General features: G+C 37.1%; 2 protein-coding genes across 21 annotated transcripts in view; one reads left to right on the forward strand and one right to left on the reverse strand.

Annotated features, from left to right (window-relative positions):
* LOC135169415 (MAP7 domain-containing protein 2-like) overlaps positions 1 to 19,749 on the reverse strand; it is a 76,092-nt gene that overhangs the window by 51,457 nt on the left and 4,886 nt on the right. For 5 of the 20 annotated variants that reach the window (XM_064134406.1, XM_064134400.1, XM_064134411.1 and 2 more), the window contains exon 2: positions 1,281 to 1,343. The exons of 11 other annotated variants lie outside the window; for them this stretch is intronic. In XM_064134406.1, the coding sequence (XP_063990476.1) occupies positions 1,281 to 1,343 (63 nt within the window). Of the gene's footprint in view, positions 1 to 1,280; positions 1,344 to 1,463; positions 1,672 to 2,805; positions 2,879 to 19,749 lie in introns of those variants that run through there. 4 more of the 20 variants (XM_064134427.1, XM_064134422.1, XM_064134414.1 and 1 more) reach the window with 2 other exon arrangements.
* On the forward strand, positions 3,575 to 16,016 carry LOC135169781 (uncharacterized). The gene is made up of 40 exons (XM_064135077.1): positions 3,575 to 3,725; positions 3,909 to 4,030; positions 4,199 to 4,381; positions 4,499 to 4,706; positions 4,787 to 4,998; positions 5,075 to 5,275; positions 5,356 to 5,497; positions 5,579 to 5,739; positions 5,851 to 6,014; positions 6,225 to 6,278; positions 6,719 to 6,866; positions 6,936 to 6,939; positions 7,192 to 7,331; positions 7,419 to 7,604; positions 7,667 to 7,877; positions 7,962 to 8,173; positions 8,253 to 8,450; positions 8,591 to 8,729; positions 9,124 to 9,267; positions 9,389 to 9,463; positions 9,848 to 9,991; positions 10,238 to 10,327; positions 10,489 to 10,518; positions 10,634 to 10,726; positions 11,024 to 11,151; positions 11,587 to 11,752; positions 11,809 to 11,972; positions 12,038 to 12,220; positions 12,323 to 12,533; positions 12,599 to 12,810; positions 12,879 to 13,070; positions 13,145 to 13,283; positions 13,349 to 13,455; positions 13,679 to 13,740; positions 14,156 to 14,324; positions 14,394 to 14,576; positions 14,645 to 14,855; positions 14,935 to 15,146; positions 15,262 to 15,462; positions 15,531 to 16,016. Exons 1-40 carry the CDS (start codon positions 3,719 to 3,721, stop codon positions 15,807 to 15,809), a joined length of 6,087 nt encoding a protein of 2,028 aa, XP_063991147.1. The 5' UTR covers positions 3,575 to 3,718; the 3' UTR covers positions 15,810 to 16,016.

Below are 19,749 nucleotides of genomic sequence, written 5' to 3' on the forward strand. Positions count from 1 at the left end.
AATGTACTTAGTGCAATAATTACTCGAGTGATAAACTGGAAGCCCCACGAGCTTTCTCAATCCAATAGAGCATCGACTGACCCCAGTGACGAGTACATTATGAACATAAATAAATCCCTTAACACTTCGGAATGAACCTGCCCTCGTGAAATTTTACCATCAAATTATCCTGCATTATTTTCCCCCTCCCCTCACTCCCAAGAAACAATTCCCGGTTCAGGCATCGGTGCACTATATAAGATACGAATGTAGAAAAAAGTAAATAATCTTAACGGTATTCGTCCGCTGAAAAGAATTCCCTTCTCGCTCCACTCGGTTTATTTTTTCAATTTTCTTTATTCTCCAGAGTTTGTTGGAATGGCCGATAAGTTGAGACTAATCAACGAACAATGTCAGTTGTTCCTGTATTTGTTATGCAACTGATTCACCAGGAATGAATGGATTACTTTAAGCAAAAGCTATTAGGGATTATCTGACTGATTAATTTCTGATTTATTCAAAAATAACTAGAAAAAGATGATACCTCTGATAACTGATAAATTAACAGGGAAAATTCTCAGTTTCTTACAAAATCCCCAACTGAAAATATTCAGTAAAAAATATGTGGGTAATAAAAAAAAATTTCTACTGCACAACTGACTTTCCCTTTCAACGTGCAAATTCACCATTCCGCAATATTCTGAATGACGAAGACAGAATTCCAACTGACTCCAGCCGACGTTCTGCCCACTCTCAACTAGAATAATTGAATTTTTCTTGGTGTCGTCAACAGTCCATTTGACACGCGGTAAATAAAATAATTAGAGCTTCAGCAGACGGCATTCGTCAATTCAGGAATAAGGATGTTGACAATATTGTCATAGAAAACGTAAAGACCAAGTGTGGTGGAATTTAAAGCTCATCATACTTTGGCGCATCTGTCATACCGTATTTCTCCTAATTGCTTCTAATTTAGCGAGACCCGGATAATCAACCAGACGCCAGTTTTTTTTTTTCAACTGACTGACTTTCGCTAAAATTATCTGATGAATCAAAAAATCCAGGACAAACTCCTCGACACATGAGTGTAATTAACAAATTATTTTCAAAGCAGAGGTGGGATGATAATTGTGAAAAAAATGCATTCAATAATTTCTCACATTGGACAGTTGGAAGCTGTTGTCTGTTAAGTGGAACACGTCATGGGCTAGTTCTTGAACAGACAGTCACCTTCACGCCTGCGTTACTTTTACACTTGATTGTTAGAATTGGAAATATTTTTTTTATGAGGTATTGCTTACCCATTACAGTTGGAGTGATCGATATGCGATCGAACTGGTGGTTGATAGAGACTAGGAACTTACCTAAAACAGAAAAATTAAATGGGTTAATAATATTCTAGTTTTACAGTAAAATATGTCGAGGTAATTTATTATAATATTAATAATCATCGTATCAACGAGATGAAACACTTGTTTTTTTACCTCTAGATATTAAAAAATTAATGATTAATGCATGTGAAGATAAAGAGCTCTTTGTTGCCGATCGACAGTCACGCAAACCACAATTTCCAGCGCCACCGGCACAAGTACCGAACACCGATTCACCTTTCTCTCTCGGTAAAATTGTCGGACTGAGGAATTTCCAGTCTACGAATATCCTACGGTCGATATCTAATAATAGTCCGTTCGGTTAAAATTATTTCACTCGATGGAATTCCACAGAACAATCAGACAATCACCAAAATTAGAGTACAGAGTTCCTCAGAAAATTATTAAAGCCTTTCAATTAATTTTTTTAACAATAATGAATTTTCATAATGAGTACACGAACGGGATTTCGTAATTTTTACTAGAATTTCTCTTCGTGTACAATTGATTGAGTTTGATTCCGTGATATCCCACCCATCCGGAAATCTCCAAATCCATTAACCCATTAGGACAGCTATTCCCAGCTTCCCCCAACATTTGCGACAGCAACACCCGCAAATTGGAGATGTAATTGCAAAGGGGTGATCGCGGGATCCGACGAATTCAAGATCAATCGAGTGAGGTAGTGTTTAACACGCCTTATTCACGGCGTAATTATCGAAAATTGCGCGGAAATTTCTGCACTCAAATCTTAACCATCGTCGGAGTCGGATTATCCCCCGGGGAATTTCCGAAGCGAGAAAAACATCTTAAAAAAATATTGAGTCACCGCTGTGACAACTCATTCGAATTTCGAGATAATTCGATATCTCCGGTTCTTCCTCATCTGTACCACTAGCGTCGCGACGGTGGCGTCATTAACTAACACTCATTATGTCTTTTATTCAAAATTATGGAGTGATAAAGGGCGACAAATAATAATTGTAAGGGAAGTTGGAAGCCATATCTCACACATATTTATTTCAAAATTAAACGCAGTGCAATTAAATGCTTTGATCGTTCAGGGGGAGGGCATTGACAAGCGACCGGCTCGACCGCTCGATATATCGAACCGTCCCGAACTCGTGCTCCACATTCAGAGGGTGGAAAACATGTGAATTTGTGTTAACAGAGAATGAGGTACGTCGAGGTCATCGTGTGGATGAATTGTGGTGTTGTATCAGTGCACCGTGAGCCCGATAATAAAAAATCATAACATTCCCGAAGAAAATTAAAAGTCTACAGAGGCGAGACGTGTTTACCCAGACTCCAACAATCAGAGAGCCATAAAATACCGGATTAGGTTCCGTCGATTCGACACGATCAAGTGATATTTTCCTGATGAATGTTCTCCATGGATTCCAACAACAATTCGTGACTTATAAAACGTTATAAAAAATTATTTCACTATTTTTACCTTCGCAGATAATTTCTAGTGGACAATCCGATGGAATGAATTTTCGGCAACACCACATGAGTCGAATTATTCAAAACTTTAGAACAACCGAAGGACTATCGAGACGTGCCAGATTGCCATAGTCCTGTGGTGAAGAGGGCGCAACTGTTGAACATCGTGACCAACTTTATAGCGGAAAACACGACCCCTGGACTGTCTAATCAATATAGAAAGCTCGTGGGTAAAGATCCCTACATTTTGTGCTACCCCACACGGAGAGAAAAATTATTTAAAAATTACGTACCTGTTCTGTAATTTACCAGTTAAAACTGTATTCAATAAAAATTACGGAACAGTAACGCATTTTTTACTGAACGTTCCATAAGTTTTTTTATAATATTCTGGAATTTTTCCTGGAATTTCCCTGAAAAATCGCGTCACTGTTCCGTAATTTTTATCGAATATTTTTTTGACTGACAGATTACGGCGCAGAGACGTAATTTTTGAAGAATTTTCCTCCCATTTGAGAGTATGTCCTCTAAATAATTATCTTTCCCTGAGCCAATAATTAACGCAACAATCGATCGCGTACTCATTTCGATTTCTCGTGAATTTCTATCTTTCTCAGTCGAATAAAAAAATCCGATTGAAGACGAGAAACAACAAAACCAAAAAATGATAATGGGGGTGATAACACGTATAATGGCCAGACGAGATTGCTCTCTGAACTGCGATCTAATCATGACCTGTACCAACACTGTTTTTATATTATTTTGCATAACATCACTAGGGAAAAACCAAACTAGGGAATCGAAAGTAAACAACTTGATCGGAAAGCTAGATCTGGTATATAAAGTTGGGGATTCAAGATATAAAGAGCCAGTGGTCTCTTGTCTCGGTTCAGTAATTGTTCAATTATTATAATTCTCCCAACATGAGAGGTAATTATGATACCAACTTTATTCAATTTTTTAGAATAAAAAATTAACGAGTTGACACGTCGAACGTCTTTTGATTCTCTTTCGTAATTGGAATTTCTGTCGATCGTCAGAATTATTCGGAACTTTGAATTCATTGATTCAATGATTTGCTCAAGTGAAGTATTTTTGTTGCATAATTTGAAGCTGTCGTGGTATTTGGAATCGCCTTCTTGGCTACATCGTGGGGAATGTCAGTCCCAGAAAATTCGCAAGCCCTGAATACCATCTCCAGAGGATTCAGTCTATTCGCTAAGGAATTTCACACGGTAAATAATGTCTACAACAATATGAATACAAAAATAAAGGAACCAAAATGTTGAGTGTCATCAGATCTTTTGACTTAAAAAATTAGGAAAGAGTATTCAACATCGCTTTTCCGGATTTTCGCATCATTTTTCTTGACATTTTTCTTCATATTATCATAATAATTCCAGAAAACCGTCAAAAACGTGAACGGTAATTTGATTATGTCACCAATTGGCATCAGCATGGTGACTTCAATGGCGTTATTCGGTGCAGATGGTAATACAAAAACCCAAATAAAAAAAGCCTTGAATTTACCCGAAGATGATTCCGTGGTGAAGGCAGGAATAAAATCAATGATGGATCAGCACGAGGTAAATTTCAATTTTCATAATTTAATTAATTAACATGTAATCAACCGTAACGTTAAGAAAACACTGAATATCGCCAATATTCTGTTCACGTCCTTCAGGATATTTTCTTCTTCACAGACCGTGAAAAGCGTTCAATTGAAAATGGCCAACAGAATTTTTACAACCACTGGCTTTGAAATAAAACCAGAATTCAAAGAAGTAACGGAAAAGACCTTTAACTCTGTGGTTCAAAATTTGGATTTTAAAAAACCGGAGGCAGTCGAAACGATCAATGCCTGGGCTGCAGAAAAGACAAACAACAAAATTCAAAATTTAATAAAATCAGGTAAATCATGCTCTCAAACATTATCAGATATTTCGAGTTATCTTGATATGATATTCCCAATCACCAATTGACATTCACAGAGGACATCACAGACGCTTTGATGGTACTTGCCAATGCTGTGTACTTCAAGGGTAACTGGGCAGAGCCTTTCAACAAGATGTGGACGATGCAGAAAACATTTCACATCGATGACAAAACGACTAAGTATGTTCCAATGATGAAGAAGATGGATTATTTGTTTTATGGAGAATTGCCTACTGTCAAAGCAAAATTCGTGGAATTACCCTATGCGGTAGGGTGACTTTTTAAATATTTTCGTGTGTGAAAGGTTTTGTATTCGATAAAAATGAGTATTTTTTAATTTTCAGAAAACGAACGACGAGGACAGCTATGCCAGCATGTTCCTGATTGTACCGAACGAAATTAACGGTCTGAAGGATGTGGAGGAGGGCCTAAAACCTCTGGGTTTGAATGCCATTCGTCAGAAGGGCAGCATGCAGAACGTGATACTTGAAATACCAAAATTTAAAATGGAGAGCACCATAGATTTACAGGCTGTGATGCAAGAGGTTGAACAATTTAAAAATATCTAAAACTAAACAAAAATAAAAATCCACATGTAACAATAATCAGTAATTTTTTTTTACAGATGGGAATGACAGATATGTTCGATGATAGAGCGAATTTCACTGGTATCACTGATTCCCCACCCCTAAAAATTTCCAAAGCAATGCAAAAAGCAATGATTGAAGTGAATGAAGAGGGTACTGAGGCGGCAGCTGTTAGCATAAGTACACATCGTCAATAATAATTAATTATGAAAAATTACGATAGATCACTCGATTAATTAATTATTTTCTCGATAATTCTAGTGATACCAGTGCCAATGTCAGCGCAGATACCCGAACCTGAATCAGTGACTCTGATTGTTGACAGGCCTTTCTACTTTGGTATTGCCCTGTTGAACAACCGCTCAGAAGATGGCCAGGGGAAAACTATTCTCTTCAGCGGTCGTGTTGTCGACCCCACGCAATAAAAGAAATAAACGTCAAATTATCCAGTGAATTTATTGCATGTACCAAACAGAGAAACTACTGCTTTAATTATGTAACGAACTTTTGAATAAATATTTTTACGAATAAAGAATTACACCAGATGTGTCTTACTCGCACCTAAGGGGAAATATTCGGGGGAATACCCAGGTTTATCACCGGGGACAATAGAAATTTATCAGATAATTCCTCCCGAAGTGGTAAAATCTCATAAAAAAAAATCCTGTGTTGTGTGTGCCACAATTGTTATGAAGTTGTTGAGTTATTTCAATGTTCTCAGAATTTAATTCACTTGCGGATTACGTCAAACGTATTTATTTTTCTTTTTTCCGACAATTTTTTTATTGTATTTCTATCTTTGGACATTAAACCGTCGTTGAAGCAGATGAAAAATTGCAGTTTAAAAATCATTGATAGACATGATTGTAATGACATTCAATCACGTAATATTTGCAATTTTTTTTAGAAATGTCACTGAAGTTAATGATAATCATGATTCCCACCTGATGAACTTTATCCTGTAATAGGTCAAGTTCAGCCAAAAATCTACAATATCTCGAGGTTAAGATAACGTTGAATCAAGATTAAACAACATCGTCACGTGAGAAACAGTCAATATCCAAAGATACCGAATAACAAAAATTCCCTCCACGTCCTTGATCCTCATGGAGATCAACTCCACCCAGCGATAGCAATTCAGCAATATCTACGATTACTGATGGAATTGCAATCAGTCTTTTGAAAACGCAATGGCCTGACGACTAGACAATGTGCATACACATGAAACAAATAGAGAATCTATGAAAACTGATATAAGGAAATTTTTTTTTTCCTTCAACAGAACTACAAGCTATTTTTAATTTTACTTGTGACGGCATATACATGTACACACAGTTTTAAATATCACTTTACATAACTTTACATAAATCAATAACCGACGGTCATGTATTTATGCAAAAGATATTGGTATGAGAAACCCTGTAGACAGAGGAGAATAATATTTCTTTTGACTGCTTATCTCGGAAAAAAAAAATTTCTCAGGGTCTGGGTGGGGATTCCCATGTCGATTCATACGATAAATACTCAGCGCTTGGAACACAGAATATTAGTTCCACTTTAGTGTTGTATCGTTACGAACGTTTCAAATTATATAGCTAGGATATTTTCCAAAATGAAGAGTTGTACGTATGTTTTTGGATTATTTTTTCGTCCTCTCGTTGATTGAACAAAATAAAAAATGTTCAATTTTTGTAAATTTTATAAAGATAATAAAATTTTCCAGGCCCTAAAACGTCTGAATAAAATAATAACATATTTCAAATTCAGCAGACAAAATTCCTCTATTTTTTTTTCCAAAAATGTCAAAAGATAGATCTGAAATTCAGACATTAATTTTTTCTACGTAGTTCTAAATCGATTTAATTTTCCACTAGATTCTACTCTCATCGCTCTTGGAGCTGTCTTTATGACATCAAATTTCCAAGACACAGCATCAGCAGCTGTGGATACAAAAGACGCGAATCTCCGAGCAGTATCGACATCGCTCAATCTATTTGCTGTTGATTTTTTTAAAGTAAGAATTTTTTCGCGAATAAAAATTCGAAACATTGTTAACCTTGACCTGAGAATTTGACATCAATACCGATCACCATGTTAACAGGCCATATCAAAAGAGAAGAGATCAGAGAATCTAATCTGCTCACCAGTGAGTGTTTCAATGGTATTGTCAATGGCAGCATTTGGTGCTGGTGGTGCTACAGCAACAGAAATGCGTGCAGGACTTCGTCTACCAGCGGACGACGCTGTAACGAAAAGTGGTTTTGAAACGCTAATCGATACCCTCAATGTAAGTTCATGATTTTCACCCAACAACAAAATAATCAGTCTAACCCGGATTATTATCACCAGAATGTCAAGAAAGTCAAGCTCCAAGTGGCCAACAAGATCTACACTGCAAGTGGCTTTGAAATAAAACCAGCCTTCCAGGAGGTGACAAAAAATTCCTTCAAATCCGCAGCAGAAAGTCTTGATTTTGGAAATACTGCTGCTGCCAGTGCAACAATCAACAGCTGGTGTTCAGCCCAAACCAACGGCCTCATCAAAGAAGTAGTCAAACCAGGTGATTAATCGATATTGATAACATATCAATGAAATTGTCATTAAATCATAATCTCAAATATATTTCTTCATCTGTTTACTGAAGATGACCTAGATGGCGCTGCTCTCGTCCTCGTAAACGCTGTCTACTTCAAAGGACAATGGAAGAACAAATTTAAGGAGTCCCTCACACGCCCTAAACCATTCTACATAGACTCGAAAACAACAAAGGATGTGCCCATGATGAACACACGTCACAGTTACAATTATGGAATTCTACCAGCACTAGATGCCCAGTTCGTAGAGCTACCTTATGAAGTGAGTGACCTGTCCTCATTGAAAGACAATTGTTCATACGAAATTTATCTATTATTAACCTTCCCACCATCCCCAACAGCACGACGATGAAAAGGATGCTATCAGCATGTTCATCATCCTCCCCAACAGTGCTGAAGGATTGGCAAAGGCTGAGGACAATTTAAATACTGTCAACTTCCAAGATCTCCATAACACCGGTCGCACCACTGACATGTACCTCTACCTTCCCAAGTTTAAGACCGAGAGTTCATTGAACTTGCAGGAAACGCTTCAAGATGTACGTAAAAGAAAATTAATTGCAACTAAGAAAAAAATTCGAAATCCATCCCTTGATTGTAAATTATGATTTGTCGATTCTCTAATTTTGTTGGTCTTCTTCTTTGTCTTTGTGGACAATTAATCATCATCTTTATGCAGATGGGCTTGCGACGCATGTTCTCGGACGCAGCGGACTTCACAAAAATCACAAACAGTCCACCACTGAAAATAAGCAAAGTCCTCCAGAAAGCTGTGATAGAAGTCAACGAAGAGGGAAGTGAGGCAGCAGCTGTGACAGGTATTTTTATACTCCATAATCTCTCTTAGTAGTTTTTTTTTTAAATCCCTTTGAGCTTCTGTGCTATCATTCATGGCCTCGACATCTAGCTCTAACCCAGCACGGAATATTCCATTGATGTCAAACTCTTGAATTTCAGTGGGAGTAGTAGCAGTACGATCAGGGCACGTTCTACCACTTCCCCTAACCTTGACCATTGATAAACCATTCGTTTACGCTATTGTGCACAGCTCTACAAATTCCATCCTTTTCCAAGGCCACATTATCAAACCAGTCTATTAATTTATGCTTACACGAGTAACCAATAATTTTATGTTTATGATTGTAATTTAATGTCTAATAAATGCTCATTTGTACGGAAATAAATATTTGTCTTTGTGATATCTAATTGCAGTAGGAATAGCAGTTCCATATTCACTACCAGCACCACCGCTTCAGCCAATAACAGTCGATGTTAACAAACCTTTTGTCTATGCGATTGTTCATGGATCTACAAATACTGTGCTCTTCCAAGGACACATCACACTTCCCAACAATTAGAGTAATAGCAAAATTAATAATTTATCGTCGTGATCCTGATCACTTGTTCTTTTGATTTCTAAATATTTCAATAATTGTTGGTATCTCTATTGATGTTTCACTGAACCGCATGCTTTTAGTGGTGTCTAATTGTTCAATGTTTGTAATTAAACTGAAGTACAATGATATTGGTAAATGCACATCATTTGCATTCAGTAGGTATAGGAGGTGCGTCTTCCCGGCCAGCACCACCAATTCAACCAATTACCATGGACATTGACAGACCCTTCATTTATGCCATTGTTCACGGATCTACCAATACTGTTCTTTTTCAAGGACACATCACACTACCGGAAAATTAGAGTAGGCGGAAATCTATTTTTTTTTTTCATTTAATTTGGCACAACTTTTGAATCATCTTTTGGAGAGAAAATTTAAATTGACGTGATTTTTTAGGAAAGCCACATCATGGATCCATCTACTAATACTCATGCTTCAATAACTGACTAACACCTCAGTTCTGCTGAATGTAATCTATTGGATGAATGAATCTTCATTCTCACTGATGAAATATGTAAATTATCACTATTTACATTCAGTTGTCATAGCAGTCGTGGATTCTGTAAACGATGAATCGAATGAACCGATCACAGTGGAAGTCAACAGACCCTTTGTCTATGCAATTGTCCACCAATTGACCAGTACAATCCTCTTCCAAGGACACATCACACTCCCCGAAAATTAGAGAAAACGGAAATGCACAATTTTCAGATAAAATCTGCGATTTAATTGTGTTAAATAATTTATTAACGCGTGATCTGTGGAAATATGTCATGATCAATTAACTTTTCATGGGTCCCAACGTGAGTTGCCCTTTTGAAGACTAGTGGATTAATAAAGTCTACTTTTAATTAACTGCTCACGAATTGGATAATTAATTGAAACTTCACGGTACCCTTTCTATGAAGGTAAATATTCTTTTCTTTCAGCGGTAATATTTGCAGAATCTGCCCTCATGCAACCCATGGAACCAAAGTCGCTGATCATTAACAGGCCCTTTATCTATGCTATTGTTCATAGTTCAACAAATACGGTTCTCTTCCAAGGGCACATCACACTCCCCACAAATTAAAGCACGGAAATTGTACCATTTTTAATGCTATTCCCAATTCGTGTGGAATTAATCAGGTCAAGTTCCTCACGACAACGTAATCTCCCTCTCCCTTGACAATGTTACCAGCTGATGACATAAATAAGACCCTAACGCCTCGTAATGTGGACTTATTCTCAATAAAAATGACTAATTACCTAAGGTCTAGAGTTAAAATTGATTGCGTTTAAATTTTTGTCGACAAAATTTGGAAATTAGTATTGTTAAATTTCAGTCGGTATAGTAGCCGTGACTAGTGCACTTGGGCCACCGATCCAGCCATTGACAGTGGAAGTTAACAAGCCCTTTATCTACGCCATAGTTCATGGTTCAACCAATACGGTTCTCTTTCAAGGGCACATCACACTTCCAGCAAATTAGAGTATGAAAAAAAGTACAATTTCCGAGACTAAAAATTCGAAATTATTGACTTACTAAAAAGATATTGACCTAATTTTAACAGCTGATAATATTAACAAGTCGAGCATTAATCCAGTCCTTTAACGTTTAAATTAATTAACTTCATAGAAATGTTGATGCTTTTGATGTTTTTTTTTTTGCAAATGTAACCGACACTGAGGATTTATTCTTCAATCAAATGGGAAAATTTATTATTATTTTTCAGTCGGTATCGTAGGCCTTGCGGCCTCCATAGGGGAGATTCCGATTATCCCAATAACAGTGGAAGTTAATAAGCCCTTCATCTATGCGATAGTTCACAGATCAACCGATACTATTCTCTTCCAAGGACATGTAACACTTCCGGAAAATTAAGCCAGACAAAAATATTCAATTTTTCTTCCATGTTACACGACAATTGAAACCTATTAGTTCAATCAATATTGAGTAGCTATATACAATATATGTTCAATAGAAAGCGAGTTATTGATATAATATGAAATAAAAAAAATTATTGAAAAATAACTCTTTCTGTTTTCTCTCCGCAACGATAAATCCTTTCCCAGCCCATGTCCTAAAAGAAAAATCCTACTCAATCAATAAAATTATGCCCTACAAGATAATCCCTTCCTGTTAATTATTTCGTATAGAAAAAATTGGTGGTTTTATGATTTTCGCGACTACAAAATTCCCTATTCTACCTTTTGCTTTTCGAATGTAGAAAAATATTTGTTGAGTTAATTTTATGAGGCCCTCTGCCATAGAATAATAAAAGGGAAGTCCCTATAGGGATTATCTGCTGTAGTAAAAACTAGGCATCGAATCTTCTCCCATCAATATCAAGTTATTGACGTTTTACGAAATTCAGAAAATGTCAAACTGTCAAAATCGACATGTGCATTTGACACAATCGCAAATAATCGAAACAAGCATTGTCGCGATATCGATCCACTCCGTCAAGAGATGACGTTCGTTTCTCCCAGTAAAAAACCCATCGCACCACGTGATTAGTGACGTCGTCGGCTTCGCCCATCCGCAGCTTTAAGTCGAAATTGCGCCGCATTACACGTCGCGCCTTGCAGATGAAAACACCCGACATGTCAGACGAGAACGAAAACATCGCATTGCGATCCATTGCCACCAGCGTAAATAGATTTTCAACGAATTTTTACAAGGTAATTAACGACAACTTAAAAGTTCCACGGAATATCGACGGTATGAAATATCATTGACTTTGCAGTCACTGACAGAGGGAGAAAGTGGAAATGTTGTCTGTTCACCGGTTAGTGTTTCAATGACCTTGTCCATGGCTGTATTCGGTGCCCATGGTAACACCCAAAATGAGTTGCAGTCTGTCCTCCAGCTGTCAGCTGACAGCTCAGCTGTCAGCAAAAATATCAGACTCCTGTTGGATCGACTAACTGTAAGTTCAATTTTTTTTTTCATACAAATGCAGAAAAAAAAATCATATCCCATCAAAATTGGATTTTTACAAAAGTCGATTTTCCCTTCGAGAAATTTTTAGAATTTCGAAAATGTCAAGTTGCACCTGGCAAACAAGATATTCACAGCAAGTGGCTTTGAATTAAAATCAGAATTCAAAACCATAACTGAGTCATCATTCAGATCAGATGTGCAGCCGGTTGATTTTACCAAATTAGACGAGAGCAGTAGAATCATCAATATGTGGTGTGAGAAAGAGACTGAAGGGCGCATCAAGGACGTTGTTCAACCGAGTAATTATTTCACCAATTCCCCTAGATGATCATCAAGTATTCGTTTACTATTAATTTTTTTCCAGACGATGTGCAGGACGCTTCCTTGATTCTAGTCAACGCAATTCACTTCAAAGGAAAATGGAATGATCCATTCCAAACTGAGGATACCACACCCCAATCATTTTCCATCAGTGATACTGTTTCGAAGCAAGTTCCAATGATGTACACAAACACGAATTTTAATTACGGAGATATTCCTGATCTTGACGCTCAGTACATTGAACTTCCATACGAGGTAACTCAAACAAGACAACATTCACAACTGAATGACTGATTTTATTAATTTGTTTATTTCGTTATCAGAGCAAGGACGAGAGCGACGCCACTAGCATGTACATAATTCTTCCTGCAGAAGTCAGTGGACTGAAAAAAGTGGTGGAAAACCTGGAGAAAGTCGATTTTTCCCAGCTTAATGGACCTAGACATAGAGTCATGTTGAGTCTTCCAAAGTTCAAGCTTGAGAGCAAGCTGGAGGTCGCTGAGGTCCTTCAAAAGGTTGATAATTGTTTCAATTTACATTCTTAATGGGATAAATAATTATCCAGCACTAAAACAATTCGATATTCCAGATGGGAGTGAAAATAGCATTCACTGATGCAGCTGACTTTACTGGAATAACCGATGCTCCACCGTTAAAAGTCAGTAAAGTCATTCAGAAAGCATTCATTGAAGTGAATGAAGAGGGTACAGAGGCTGGTGCTGTCTCATGTAAGTTCTTATAAAACAAAAAGGCCTAAAATAATCGGAATTTTGATAAATTTTTTCGTTTGCAGATATGAAACTGACTCCAATGTGTCTTCCACCGAGCATTGTGGTAGACAGACCCTTTTTGTGTGCACTAGTTGCGAAAAACACGGGGATACCCATCTTCCTCGCTACCGTGGTCGATCCAACGTTAAATTAATGAATCAACAAGATAAATGTCAGAATATTTGAATTATCAACGTCATGTGATTAAAAAAAAACGAATAATAAATAATCTATCTTATCATGAACACCTTCGATTCTTATTTTTCCACTGAGAAATCTCTGATTGAAAATTGATCAATACCAATGTCCCAGAAAGAAAAGATATCCGAGAGTAATCGGTCGATGATCTACAGCTAGATCAGACACCAATAATAGCAGTGCTTTGGAGGGATAAAGTTTCTTATCTCAGAAATTGGTGAAGCAAGAAAAACAAATTGAAAGAGGTACAATACAAAAATCAAAGAAACAATTTCACGTTATATTATATCTAACGTCGTTTTTTTTTTCACAATTGGAGTTCAATCGCTATTGAAATATTCCAATGATTTAAAGAACAAGTATCCGTTATCAAAATAGACAAGTCATGACTCATTACCAGTGAAATGATTACAACATCGACACTAAAGTAAACACATCATCGCTGTTACCACCTGAAAATACCTCTTCCCCTACTCCCTGTTGTCACTCCACCAAGGTTATCATGCATTCCGTGAAATAATTGCGACTTAAACGAATTGCATTCAAGAATAGAAATTTAAAAAATCACACGTGATCCGATGACGTCACAATATTTTATAGTGGGAGTGGTAAATGCTGTTTCTCTAACCGAACACTCATGCGTTGGAGTCACAACGGAGTCTTTCCAATTGCTCATCGATCGTGGTTGTCCTTCTCCAGTTAAATTCAACTGGAGCATTCGCCATGTCAACATCGGATATTCCAGACGCTTTGCGAACTGTCACCACCGGTGCCAGAAAATTTTCCTCCGAATTTTACAAGGTTAGTAAATTATTATCAGTGGAAATACTCAAATTGATTGAGAAATTGAATTTTTTTTTGTGATCCCAGGTAGTGGCAGATAATGACAAAAAAAACCTCATCTGTTCACCTCTGAGTGTCTCCATGGTATTGTCAATGTTGACTTATGGAGCTCGAGAGAAGACAGAACGAGAATTGAAAACAGTCCTGAATTTTTCTGATAACGAGACTATAAATAAAAGTGGATATCAATTACTGATTGACGCACTGAACGTAAGTAGAATTGAATCTCTTCAGTTAACACAAACTGTCAGCTCAGTAATTCCGAAAAATTTTTTCAGTCAATAAAATCAGTTCAACTTAAACTTGCGAATCGAATATTTGTGGACAATAGTTTGAAGATCAATCAAGAATTTCAAGAACTAACGGAGACTTATTTTCGATCAGCGTCTCAAAATGTTGATTTTAAAAACACTGTTGAAGCCAGCAATACCATCAATAATTGGTGTCAAGAAAAAACTAACGGTCGCATCACAAACGTAGTTGAACCAGGTAAACTGTCAATATGTCATGTAACAACGTCACATTACCAGTAATTGTTACATCAATGTAATCATTAATTTTACCCTAGCGGGACTGAATGGAGTCCAGCTTGTCCTGGTAAACGCTGTTTACTTCAAGGGCAATTGGAAGATGAAATTCAGCCCTGCATTGACAAAGCCAAGGCCCTTTCACATTGATGAAAACACAACCAAGGAAGTGCCGATGATGCAAATAGAAAAACGTTATCGATTTTGTGAACTGTCAGAACTCAATGCAACATGTATCGAACTTCCCTATGAGGTGAGCATTTTGATGAATTTCTAGCTCCCTTAGGTTCACAGATTTCTTCTCCCCCTTTACGAAATAATAAAATAATATATTCTCAGTCCCTCATTAAAACAATTAATTATTCCAGCGTAACGATGAAACAGATGCCCTGAGCATGATAATCATTCTTCCACGTGAAATCACTGGTCTGAAAGCGATTGAAGATCAACTAAACAACATTAATTTCTTAGAGCTACTCAAGGACAAATTATCCCTTCGCAATATAAACTTGCAACTACCAAAATTCAAAATTGAAAGTAACCTCAACTTGAATCCTATTCTTCAAAAAGTAAGTGACATTAGCTTTTCATAAAATTTGATGGTAGTCTTGACACTTCAACGATCCACTGCTTTCAGATGGGAATGTCAAACATGTTTGACGCCAGTGCAAACTTCCAAGGTATGACTGACACCCCCATATCAGTTAGTCACGTAATTCAAAAGGCATTTATAGAAGTCAACGAGGAAGGGACTGAGGCTGCAGCGGTTTCAGCTGTTATGATGGTTCGATGTGCAATGCCTGTTCCAGCAATGCCTGTTATCATTAACAGACCATTTTTCTGTACAATTGTTGCTACACACACCGCCACACCGTTATTCTCCGCACGCGTAGTTGATCCGACTGTCCAAATTTAGCACTCAAACGATCCAAGAAAATTAATAATAAAAAAAGTTCCAAGAACATGAACACCACGTGCTAAAATCTCAGCGCTATGAAATTTAATTTGAGGAACTTCCATTTGTTGAATATTGTAGTGCCGAACAAAATATGCTTTTAGAATATTTTTTCAATCAATTTTTTGTGACATATGACTGAGTAAATAAATATATTCATCTCAGAAATTGGGTATCGTCTATCTGTCAATTGGAAAAAACCAAAAGACTTTTGAAAGATAATTGAATGATGCAGAATGAGTTCAGGATGAGGATAGCAAGAAGAATCAGACACTTTGACTTTCTCAACACCTATCAACAAAATTACCGCAAATAGACATGAATTTTCATGCTGAAGATGAGACGTATTTCAATTGACCAAACAATCATCTCCAAAAGAGGGTATGGAGATTTCCGAAGGAATTGCCACAGGGCTTATTGGCCATTGCGTTCCATGCTGAGGAATGCCGCCGGTGCCCCGAAAACTCGATGTTAAAATAGCCGGTTGCTGGGGATATAGCGTGCTGAGGGAAGTTAAAAGTGCTAGTAGATTACTCTCTCGCCAGTATTGAATCCTTCTGTTTTATAAACAAGATATCTCAACCAGCTATTTCAAAATTATTTTTCAACCTTCAAATACCCGACGGAGCGAAATATTCAGTAAAAATGATGGAATACTCCGAAAAAAAATAAAAAATTCGTAACAATTCTGCGAAAAATTTTCTCAACGTATATTCTTGCCTTTCTAAAATAATAATTAACGTTAAAATTCTTCGGAACTTCATCCCCAAAAATACTCAACTAGAGACAATTACCAGCATGCCATCACGCCAACCAAAATTTTTAAATAATTCATCCCATCGAACGACTCGTTAACCATAAACCATCGATCACTAATTATCCTGTTATTCGTTATTCTCCACTAGTGTTGGAGTACTCGATATACTCCTCAATTACATAATGATCCACATTGAATAATTGAATTGTATGGAAAATAAATACCGTTGGATACTCTGTTCGATTGAGAAACCTTCGCCTTGGCCTTGAATAATTCCCCACGACCGTCCTAGCAAAGGTGAACCAGAGGAAAAAAGAGAGAGGCTCTTCCAGAGCTCGTGCATGCTCTTGCGTCTGCGTGCAGTATTCTGTTTCCGGACTTGCGTAATACTATCAGACCTAACGACACTCATTCTTGAATCATTTGGAGTCCCAGTGCTTTAAGGATAATCAGACTAGCAGTAGAATATTTAAAAAATGCCGCCAATTCTGGGGGAAAAAATTTTTCCCATCTATTAAATCGTTCTGACAGCGTTTGCCAATTTTTAAAAAATTCAGGAACAGAGCAACAGCCAAAATAATTTTCAAATTTACTGCTCTCACAAGAGATTAAATAGGCGGTCGATAAATTCAGTATTTTTTCCACGTTGACGACTGTCGATAAGGTAGAAAAAAAACGTGCGAGGTATCTATGCTCCCTTTAAACTCGTGTATAAACAATTAACATTATTTTTTGTTGCTGCTCTGCCCCCAGTGCTTTGGAAATTTAACGAGCATCATCTAGATGAATTTAACAATGTGGAGAAAAAAAACTAAAGTTATAATTTTTTTTTTAATGTTCCACTCGAGCCTAAATTATCCTTAAGAATCCTCAAACATTGTGGTGCCCGTAATCAACCGAATTCTCGAACTAACTATGTACTGCATCTCAACTATTACGTAATTTTACATAATGGGGCGTAGGCGAGGTTGTTCATTATACCAAGTGGGTCTTTTGTGAGATGAGATAGGTTGGCAGACCCGTACTCACGAGGATTAAGGATGATCAGACGATGGGTAAAGACTGGGGGGTGGGACGAAGACAAATCTATTGTCTTACTGCTGACAATGAATTTTTAGAGCGTTTCCTTCATCAATTAATCATTACGATTGTACTTGAAGTCTTGGAGGTCGAAAAATATTTTTTCTAACATTCCAATTCGATCAAAAAAGATAATTTTCAAAATTTATGTACCACCCAGAAGAAATCAAACCCAACTACCTCTGATCGAAGTTATTCCAATCTTGAGGAAAAAAAGCAAAGTGGAATTATCTACCGGGGTAATCCCTTTATATAGAACCCCAACGAAGTGCCAGCGATTGCACGTAGATATGGAATTGAGAACAAAGATGACGTCGCCGAGAGAATGAGTGTGGGAGTGTCGGTAAGATCTTGCCAGACGCGATTTAATTTCCTCCTCAAAAAATTTTATAAAAAAAATACGCAATTTTCCCTAGATTTTGAGATATTTATCGAGAAATGGTCAGCCCCAGTGCAACTATATCCTACTCGTTTGTCGGACGTAACTGAATAAATTAATCTGCGCTAAATCACGCTAGGGTGTAGTCCGAAAGTATTAATTAAAATCATCATAACAGAAGACGTTCCATAATTTAGAAAATTCTTCCTATCCACGGTTGATGATTCTCAACTCACACGAATATGTTTGACCATGCGAGATAACATAACAGTTATCGCGTTCCACCTTCTGAGATCCGTTCGACTTCCTAACAGTCGATCTCTCATTTATTACTGAGCTTTTACCTCATTTAAATTTTAGTTATACCAGTGACTGATTCTGCATGATCCAGTTATGAAGATATAATTAACCACTGATTATTGTGCATCACCAAGATACATCACGAATAGACATAATGTAATACTGTGCTACATTGAATTTAAAATAGCCAGCCTATCAATTAGAGTAAATTACAATGCTACGTTATTACGATTATGTTAATGATACTGAATCAGTCACGGATTAACTTACTATTGGTATGAGATCGGCTCAAACTCCTGAATATTTCATCGTTAACCCAAATCCATCGGCGATGAGATAAAGCTGATTACAAAGTCACTTACCTGAAACAAAAAATAATAATAATCTATGAAAAACCTTACAATTATCATCAAAATATTAATATTTATCATCGAATTTGTACAATCATTCAATAGTGATATTTGACCACTCGTTTGTGACTCTCGGCATGTTCCCTCTGCATTGTGCAGCCACACGTGGACGAGATATTCATAAATAGTATTGACCTAGGACCAAGTGACTCTCGGACTTTCACCTCATAAAAATTATGCTCCACAGGGTACAACTCCTTTTGTTTAAATTATTCAAAATCTTATGAAAACAAAGACGATATGATAAAGAGAACTAGTTTCTCGTCTGAAATAAATATTATGAATCGACAGTTGCGTGACGTTATCCCCTCAATCAATTATTCATCACGATCATTCATCTTGCAATGATGACGAAACAGTCTGTCGTCAGCAAGATGATTTCGCAAGCTGTCAACAAACCCACGGAGTCATTACTCTATGCAAATATCTATAATTCAGATGTTGATGGAATTTGACGAGTAACAAGCAATGATTACAGGTTGTCACCTGTGCAGGGGTGGCAGGAGGGTAGGGAGGGAGGGAGGGGGAGGGTGGTTGTATGGTGGTGATGGTGATAAAGGGGGGGAATTATTTCTCACGGCTATCAGGTCTGGATAACCTGAGATTGGTTACCACAGTGGCAGAACAACTCTCACAGGACTCGTGCCACTGTTTCCGGAACAAGAATCATTGCACAACAACATCTGTACACAGTCTACAGCATTCAGACAACCTTGTAAATTATTTCATCAAATTAGAGACTTCTCGAGACTACGATAAATGCTACTGGTACTTTAGCGTGTACTTATGAATACATTTTTACCGCGAAGTGAGTGAATGATTCGGCGCAAAATAAATGACTTAATTTCTGAATGTATTTGGCTTTGTAAATTGTCTTTCAGTATTCTGCATCAATCTCAGGAATGAGTCATTTTAGGGGAAAATGTCAAGAGAGCTTTTCTGTAGCTGATGAAATTACCCACAAAAAATGTCCAA

Source organism: Diachasmimorpha longicaudata, chromosome 15 (assembly GCF_034640455.1).
Source record: "Diachasmimorpha longicaudata isolate KC_UGA_2023 chromosome 15, iyDiaLong2, whole genome shotgun sequence".
Lineage (NCBI taxonomy): Eukaryota > Metazoa > Arthropoda > Insecta > Hymenoptera > Braconidae > Diachasmimorpha > Diachasmimorpha longicaudata.

Bases quoted from the DNA above. Each gene is read 5' to 3' on its own strand.
- LOC135169781 (XM_064135077.1), top strand. The intron at 8,730-9,123 runs GTATTTTTATAC...ATCTAATTGCAG, and splicing joins TGAGGCAGCAGCTGTGACAG to TAGGAATAGCAGTTCCATAT. The intron at 14,856-14,934 runs GTAAACTGTCAA...ATTTTACCCTAG, and splicing joins CACAAACGTAGTTGAACCAG to CGGGACTGAATGGAGTCCAG.